The sequence below is a fragment of the Poecilia reticulata genome, linkage group LG17 (assembly GCF_000633615.1).
Source record: "Poecilia reticulata strain Guanapo linkage group LG17, Guppy_female_1.0+MT, whole genome shotgun sequence".
Taxonomy (NCBI): Eukaryota; Metazoa; Chordata; class Actinopteri; order Cyprinodontiformes; family Poeciliidae; genus Poecilia; species Poecilia reticulata.
In genome coordinates this window covers 29960537-29969502 of record NC_024347.1, presented here as the reverse complement: position 1 = coordinate 29969502, position 8966 = coordinate 29960537, and the positions used below count along the sequence as shown (strand labels likewise).

At 43.0% G+C, this 8966-nt stretch overlaps 2 protein-coding genes across 4 annotated transcripts in view; one reads left to right on the top strand and one right to left on the bottom strand.

The window, feature by feature from the left end:
- myo10 (myosin X) overlaps positions 1-2451 on the top strand; it is a 101227-nt gene extending 98776 nt beyond the window's left edge. The window contains exons 40-42 of one of the 2 annotated variants that reach the window (XM_017309984.1): positions 303-494; positions 584-690; positions 1778-2451. In XM_017309984.1, the coding sequence (XP_017165473.1) occupies positions 303-494; positions 584-690; position 1778 (300 nt within the window). In that variant the 3' untranslated portion in view covers positions 1779-2451. Of the gene's footprint in view, positions 1-302; positions 495-583; positions 1444-1777 lie in introns of those variants that run through there. The other variant, XM_008434789.2, reaches the window with a different exon arrangement.
- A 2209-nt stretch (positions 2452-4660) lies between these two features.
- The window catches only part of marchf11 (membrane-associated ring finger (C3HC4) 11), an 18851-nt gene continuing 14545 nt past the window's right edge, over positions 4661-8966 (bottom strand). For both annotated transcript variants that reach the window (XM_008434786.2, XM_017309985.1), the window contains 3 exons: positions 7589-7744; positions 6769-6961; positions 4661-6283 (listed from right to left, as the gene is read on the bottom strand). In XM_008434786.2, the coding sequence (XP_008433008.1) occupies positions 5961-6283; positions 6769-6961; positions 7589-7744 (672 nt within the window). In that variant the 3' untranslated portion in view covers positions 4661-5960. The remainder of the gene's footprint in view (positions 6284-6768; positions 6962-7588; positions 7745-8966) is intronic.

The window sequence follows — 8966 nt, the reverse complement described above, 5'->3', positions numbered from 1 at the left end:
GTAATCCCAGTAGTCCCTGTAATCCCAGTAGTCCCTGTAATCCCAGTAATCCCAGTAGTCCCAGTCCATAATGTCTGCTTTGTGTGCTTTTTTAAATTCCATCTGTTGATAATCTGTGAAGCTGTAATCTGTGTTTTTAACACAAGGCGAGATGTGAACCGACTTCACGGAGTTCTAGTTATTTTATCCGATTTATTTTAGCCGTCATTCGTCATGTGATTATACTAAAGATGAAATCGTCGGCCTGCTGACAGCAGTGGAGCCGGAGCGGCTGTGACCCCTTCTGACCTCTGTGGTTCCAGAGCCGTGACGGAGCGTTCCCGGCGGAGCTGTGGCTCGGCGTGAGCCGGGAGTCCATCTCCGTGTACAAGCGTGGCGAGCCGTGGCCCCTGGAGGTTTTCCCCTACGAGCTCATCCTGTCCTTCGGCGCGCCGCTGCCCAACGCCTACAAGATCGCCGTGGAGGGCCGGGAGCTGGTGTTCGAGACCCAGATGGTCGGTGCCGATGGCCGGCGCCGATGGCCTCCTGTGAAAAGCTTCCTGTGGCTCACGGTCGCTCTCTCTCTCTCTGTCGCCCCCTGCAGGTCATGGACATCGCCAAGCTCATGAAGGCGTACATCAGCATGATCGTGAAGAAGCGCTACAGCAACAGTCAGTCGGTCAGCAGCCACGAGAGCAAATGCAGCGCCTGGTGAGGCCAGAACCGAACCGAGTCCAGAACCTGGGCCCGCTCCTTCCTCACGTTATATGAAATAGGTGTCAAACGTTTGTGCTGCATTTTGTTTTTGTTATAATTTTTAAGAAAAAAATAGTCCCCAGAGATGAAGCTGCCATCTTTAGCCCAACATTAAATCAGACAGAAAGGATGAAAGTTAATTTGCTGCATTTGTGCAGGAATGTTTTTGTTGATGCCATTTTAATAATAATTTTTAAAAAAAAAAGATGTTTCCAGAGGTCAACAGAAATCAGCCTACCGACCTCTGACCCCACGCATGAACAAAACTGATAGAAATTAATTCAGAGGTCACTAGAGGTCAACCTGCCCTCTAACAAAATCAGACAAATTGATATAAATTAATTGTGCTGCGTTTGTGCTGATTTATGCATCAAAACATTATAATTCTTAAGATTTTTAAAAGAAAAGAGTTCCCAGATGTCACCAGACATCATCGCTTAATTATTGCTGCTGCAGAAACATTTGAGGTTTCATTTAGAGAAGGCGGGTCCAGCTTCACTCAGGTACCGGCCCGCAGGGCTCTGAAGGTTTCCCAACATGGCGGAACGACTCTGAGGTTTCTCCACCGGGTCCACGTCCTGCTGGGAGTCTCCATGGAAACCGGAGCTCAGACCAAAGCGTCTCGTCTCTACACAGACTGAGTATTTCCACCTGGAAGTGCTTCTTATCAACAATCAGTCCGGAATAAAATGAATCAGAAAAACGTAACATTTTCCGTCTGGACCACCTGAAATGATGCTTTTATTGAGGCGGATTGTGGTTCGGTCCAGTTCCAGCGAGGCTCCCACAGAGCAGGAGGAAGACTTTCTGAAAGAGGCTGAATGTTATCCAAAAGAAAAAAAAGAATGGGACAAAAGCTACCAAAGAAAACCGGTTCTCATCGCGTCTCACTCTTCAATATGGGAAAGACAAGAAGACCTGAGACGTTACGTTACTGTCCTGCGTGTTTCTTTAGAGATCAGACTGTTTGAATGTATTTTCCTTTCCCGTCCCAAACTAAAGAACAGCCCTGAATCTGGTTCTGGTTCTTTTATAACTGCAGACAATGAAGAAATCACAAGTGCCTGTTTCCATCCGGATGAACTCCGATCGGGTCCGAGGTTCTGCTGAGGAATAAAAACGGTGCTCCGATGTTTCTGAACCGGTCCAGCTGCACAAGCGGCTCAGGCTCAGGAACTTCTCCCTCGTGCAAAGCAGCCAGTTCCCAAATGTTAAAGCGAAAGGAAAAGTTCCTAAATTAGTGGTAAAAACTTGGAAACATTGTGGTAAACATGGGTAAAGTAACTGTTATGGTAACTGTGGTGCAGTTTTTGCTTCAGCTGGACCGAGCCGCTCCACCGGACCCGGTTCGGCAGCGCAGCATTCCCACGTTTCCCTGGAGCTCCGCGGGCGGCAGATCCATCCAAAGACCAAGACCTGCAGGTTCCTGCCGCACTGTTCAGTGCCTTGTTGTAAATTCTGTACACTTCCTGTTTTACATGCAGATTGGTTTTTGGTAGAATGTGTAATGTAATATATAAATATATATTATATGTGATATAATCATGTGGACTGTACATTTCAGGTTTTTGCCTTCTGATTTATTATCCCAGCATTTTTTTTTCTTGTATCTTTTTTTGTATCTTTTTAAATCTGAATTATCATTATGTGTTAGAATATGAATTAGAATTATGTGTTGATTTACAATAAATAAATAAAAATATTTAGTCAGACGTTTTATTACAATCTGGAAAAAAACTGACTTATTTTTTCAAATGTGTTCAGGTTGGTTTTACAATTTTGCAGATGCATTGAAAAGAGTTTCAGAATGAGTTTTAGGGTTTCTGTCACTTTAAATCCAAATCAGCTGCTGCTGGCCACGCCCCCCAAACTCAACCTTCACACTCGCATGTTAAATGGCCGCAAACTGATCCGCAATCATACAGCCGAACATCTCTGAACAAACCGCAGCCAGACGGTGAGTCAACAACCAGCAGCCGTGGTTCAGCGCACACAGCGGGGGAAACCAGCAGACCGAACGCCGGAGCTCAGCTTTGGTTGCTAGGTTACGGCGTAGCTCCGCCGGGGTTGCTAGGTAACGGGCAGGACCTGCTGATTTGTGACGTTCCAGATGTTTTTGAAACGGCTCGTTTTTGTTTTTTTTTTTTTTTTAAAGCGTTTAGTTTGTTTTGAGAAGCAGCTGAATCCCAAATGGAAGAGCAAACGTGCAGAATTCAGCATGTTTTTGCTAAGTTCTTGATTTAGGACATTCTTTGATGAAGTAAACTAAGCATGTTTACAGAATATTAACTTAGTCCGGAGATGGGAGCAGTTTTGTCTCCATGTTGGCTGTGTGTTCTTCATTGGACTGGATGAAAACGTGAAGTGAAAAAGTTTCTCCTTACAAATTTTTTCAGTTTTTTTTTCTTTCAAAAAAAAAAAAAAAAAAAAAAACATCTGACGAACATATCCAGATAAAAAAAAAAATCAGTTTTAAAATGAAAAATACTAAACAAACTCACCTGGAATGAGTGGACATTTGTTCCCTTTACCTGTTAAATCATGAATAAGTTAAATTACCTGAAGTTTGTCTTATGCCCTGATCTCAGCTTCACTGATCACATCAGTCTGACATGAAGCAGGCTAAAAACAAACAGCCGGGTTAAAACTATTCTGCAAGGAAAAGTGGAGCAGTTTTCTCAAATTTTCCAGGATTTTTTTTTTTTTTTTAAGTAAAATGCAAACTTTTTAGCATCAGAAATAATCAGTGGAAATAATCTGGATCGTTTTGATCGGATCTGGTTCTCCATGTTTTCCATCTCACAGTTTAAAGAAAGTAACTCACTCTGTGTGTACAAACATTCTTTATACATTACAACCAGGTTACATACAAAGGAAACAAATACAGTCACATTCAAGTCATATCTGTGCTGCACAATGAGACGTTAATATTCAGCCTCTTAAGGCACCAAAAGAACCAAAATGATCCAAAATCCCCCAGAACCAGAAACCCAGCGCCCCCAAACGTCTCATTTATCCCATTTATTTATGTCAACTGAGCGTTGCTATAGCAGCACATCCCAGCCAATGAAGGAAAACAGTGACATAAATTAAAATCGACACCATCCTGACGTCAGTTTGTGCTCATTGAAGCCATCTCAGCTCCTGAATCTCATCCTTCTTCTTTTGTTTAAACCGTTTGTTTCTGATCCTGATCCAGTTCGGTCTGCACATGTTCTCCAGCCTGTCTCTAGTGGCCATCTGCAGTATTGCACCGAGGGTTTGGCGGGAATGAAATTCAGCTTCCCGCATATTTGATTTTGGATCATTTCTTCTGGGTTTAAAAAAAAAAAAACTAAACTGAAAAACCATCTAAGATCTCTTAGTTATCTTTGATTCCATACAGAAAACGTCTCAATTGTTACTAAGATGGATTCAAGTTTTGTTTTTGGTGTTCGGATGGAAGAGAGGTTATGATGAAGAGAGATTCAGATTCTCTGTCAGGACATAAATAAACTAAACTATTCCTCATCAGGCTGTGAAATGATGTAAACCTGACCTCCAGTACACAGATGAACTCATCAGAAGCAGCAGCTTCAACAGTCTGTGAAAGCAGGAGTTTATCACCTTTACGTCTGGATCACACAGGCGTGTTAAGAGTTATGAGGTCGTTTCCTAAATGTTTCAGGTTCGGAGGGAAATATTACGTTAATAAATCATCTAAGGCAGCTGCTAATCATCCCAGGAGCCAAAAATATTCACAGAAACTTTCAGCTAGCAGGATGAAAGTTAAAGTTCATGAAAGGATAATTTTAAAAAACACTGGGCAAAATGAGCCTTAAAGGGGCGGTTTTATGCAAAATGGACGTTTTTTAGCCTGACATCATGCTGTAACTTTCTTCTCTCATTGAAAACAAACCTGAAGTGTTGCTTTGACTCTTTCGCGCATGTTTGAGAAATCCTTTAATCTCCATGGCAACCATTCAGTGTGCCTAAAACCCTCACATTTTTTCGTCTTTTCCCACAAACCTCCTGGGAGCTTCCCCACTCTGCTCCTCCAGACTAGCGGTAGCAGCTGTTAGCAAACACCTGGTTGGACGGTTATAAACAGCATAATGGAGGAGCGTTGCTGTGATGAAGCCCTGAAGACGCAGTGCTGGAAGGAGTAAGAGGTTCTTAAAGAGACAGAGGCCCAATTTCAAGGTGTTAAATTGCGAATTCAGCATTTTCATAAGAACTGAAGGTAACATAGCTACATGATTGTGCTCTAAAATGGCACCATGAGCCTGGAAAACACGATACCGCCACTTTAAGACTTCAGGAACAACGTTGATCGAACAGTAAGTTATGATGTTTGGACCTGGAATATTAGCACAAAACATCTCATACCAACTGTCGAGCACGGTGGAGGAAGAATGATGATATGGGATTGTTTAGGAGCTGCTGAGTCAACCATGACTCCTCTGTGTAACAAAGTATTAAAGCGTCAAATGAGAGGCCATTTATCCGACAGCTGAAACCGTCAGTAGGACAAAAATCCTAAAAAAAACAGCAATAAAAGTGTTGCAGTGGCCTAGTCAAAGACCAAACTCCAAATTGTGCCTTTTCAAATCTGAGCAAAATAAACATTTTTATTACATCCTGACAGGTGAAACCCAGGAACCAAAACAGGAAGTCGTTTCCTCAGAGAAGAACAAATAATGAGTTTCTGGTGTGACGTCATTCTGCTCACAGTGCTTAAAGTCCGAATCCCTCTGACAAAACTTCTTGGCACTAAACTTTTTCAACCTTTTTCATTTAAATCCTAAAGAACCAACATGACTTTAGGACAGTTGGACTCAAATGACCTTCCTGATGCGGCGTCAAAGCGTTAAAGTACCAGAGAACCCGGATGTAACACAACAGTTTGGTCTTAGATGCTACCATGTAAACTGTTCATGACGGATGAGAGGGTTACGTCACAGTGCCAACCGAACACATCCGTCCTTATCTGGCTGAGGTTGGTTTGGGGACCGGCCCCGGAGGCAAACACCAAGCCCAACTCATCGGAAACACCGGAAAAGCAGCAACCAATAAAAGCAGGAACGTTCAGACGACAGTTTCACCTGCCGAGGCCTAGGCTGACGTCACGCGGATGAACGGTCAGGCCGACGTCACGCGGATGAACGTTCAGGCCGACGTCACGCGGATGAACGGTCAGGCCGACGTCACGATGAACGTTCAGGTAAAGTTTCACCTGTCGAGGCTCAGACCGACGTCACGCGGATGACCACCTCCCCCGAGTCGGCGTCCTGGCTCAGACTGTTTCCGGGCACCAGCCCGGGGCAGAACGGGGCCAGACAGAGGCAGGTCCACGGCCGTGACCCGAGCTGGGTGGGGTGCAGCGGCCCGCTGGGCCCGAGGGTTGCCAGGGGCAACCAGAGCGTCCTGGGGCCCAGCGAGGAGTGGCCGGTGCTCGTCTCCTCCATGTCCTTGGCCTTGTCGTAACTCTGGACGTCCCAGTGGAGGTTCACGGCCCGCCAGCGCATGAACACGTTGTACACTGCTGCCCCCTCGTGGACAATTAGGCCTGTTGCAACGACAGGAAATCACAATAAATAAATGTTTGCTTTGAGGGCCACGTTACTACTGATTAGGGCCAAAAAATAAAAATACAATCACAACATAAATCATACATTTATGAGAATAAAGATGTATATGAATTTATTCTCACAGTATTTCAACTTTATTCTCAAAATATTATCACTCAAATCTCGTATTATTTTGACTTTAGTCTCATACCAGTTTATTCTCATAATTATTTAAATTATCACTAAAATTCTATTGTGGAAATGTAATTATTTTCTTTAAATGACCAGGTACACACAGGAAACCATTAGACTTTTATTTTGTAATTAATCTCTTCCTGTTTTCCAGTGATATAAATGTGGAACAGAATCTAATGAAGAGAGTTTATCCGCCGTCATCCGGGTCATGCTAACCACATTAATGCATTCAAATCTAACCAATGATTTCATGAAAATGGTCCAGTCATTCCTGGGCGTGCGGACGGACCTACGCAGACCAGGTCCATGAAGCCGTACATGCCGTAGCAGATCTGGAAGAGGACGTCCCGGCGCTGCCAGACGGCCTGCGGGCTGAGAGCCGACCAGAGCAGCCAGGAGATGCTGGCCACCAGGAAGAGGGAGCCGAGGAACACGGCGATGATCTGCACCTTCTCCACCAGCGTGATGGTGATGGGCTGCCACTGAGGGCGCAGCGCACACACACAACGTCAAGTCTCTGACATTAATTCATCTGTACTGGAAATAAAACTTGTTTTTTAATGTATTTTATTGGGGTTTTATTTGATGTAGCAACAAAAAGCAGTGAGGCAGAAGGAAAACGATGCATTAAAAGTAAAACTGCTTAAACCTCCTGAATGACGTCCAGCTGGCTTCAGAGATTAACCACCTAATTAATAAACATAATTCACTTATATGGGAGAATTAAGAGTTGTTCTATTTACACTCTGAAAAACCTGCTAATATGTGTCGTTTCATGACTTATACTCTTATTTATTTTATTGAATTTCACAACTTTATGTAATCAAGAATACAAAAACAACAGATCCCAGATCAACATGGAGCACTAATATCTACATGAAAACACACATAACACAGACTTTTATCTTTTATAATTTAATCACTGCTCAGTTAATATCAGCTCAAACTATTAAGACTTTCACTTTAGGACCTGAAAAGACAATTTATGTGTAAATTAGTCAGGATGTTTAATTCGGTGATGCTGACAAACCGTTTCATCATTTCATTTACACAACCTGCATGGAGCTTTAAGCTGCAGCTCCGTGTTTCTGCAGAAACTTCTTGTTTACCTGCCACGGCGTCTTCATGTTGATGGCGATGACCTGGAAGCGGTAGCAGCAGAGCTCACAGGTCCAGCAGCCGCGTTCACTGATCCACTTCAGCAGACACTGCTGGTGGGTGTAGCGGACCGAGCCGTCACAGCGGCACGGGTTCAACAGGTCACCCTGCGACACACACACACACACACACACACACACAGGCTAATTAACAGGGAAGCAAAGTCCACCTTAAGGTGTGTTTATCACACAACAACACAGAAACATGGCGGCATCATCCAGGAATTATTGTCAACTGGATGAAATTATGAATAAATCTAAAAACCAAACGGTTCTAGTCCAAAACATTCAGGTGTTTTCTAGAAATCTGGAGAAGAAGAAGAAGAGTTTATTTTATCATCACGGTGAGTCTGAGCACAGACCAACATAATGACTTTATGATTAAAATTAAAGTTGAATAAATTCAGAACCCAGACATAATCTGGCAGAGAATCTGGGAGATAATCTGGAGAAAGAAAAAATATGGGGCAAAAGTCACAACTTCAAATGTTACAAGGAGATACAACAAAATGAACTTTTCATTAGGTAGCAACGCTGCGCTAAGCTAACAGCTATTTCATTCAAAGACTTCTGAATTTGTTAGTTTTCAATTTAATCCCACAGGATGTAAATCTGACAGAAACATTTTCACATCACAATAACCTCAGTGTTCAATCAGCATCATTCTGAACTGTTCAGTTTCTATTCATTAAAAGGTATTTTCTGTCAAATTTGGCATAATTACAAAATTTGGGTTAAGTTTCAGCAACAGAAAGAAAAAGCATCTCACTGGGTGATAATCTGGGTGATAATCTGGTGGCTCCACAATGTCTGCTCCTGTTTTCATCCAAACTTTTTATGCTTTGTCCTCTAAAGTGATGAAGCTCCAAACTAATCTGTTATTGCAGCAAAACAAACATTTGATTATAAAAACCAAAAGACTCTTCAGACTCATTTTATGGCTCTAGATCAGTTCTTAACCTTTTTTGAGGTACCGAACCCCCCAGTTACATATGCGCATTCACCGAACCCTTCTTACACCCCGGTATTCTGATCTAGTAATGTAATTATATTAGCTGTGTTACCACCCCCACGCCACTAGAGGCAGTAGCAACCCCGAATAGATGCGACTAAGGAGCAGATTTAGACTATAGAATTTGATAAAAACTGAGTTTTGCTGAAGTAAATAAACACAAAAGTTCAAATTCATGCTGAGAGTGGAGCTCCTTCGATCAGGGCTCCTCCGCAGCACTGATTGGCTAAGCAATGTAACGTGATCCTCTGATTGGCTAAGCAATGTAACGTGATCCTCTGATTGGCTCAGCAATGTAACGTGATCCTCTGATTGGCT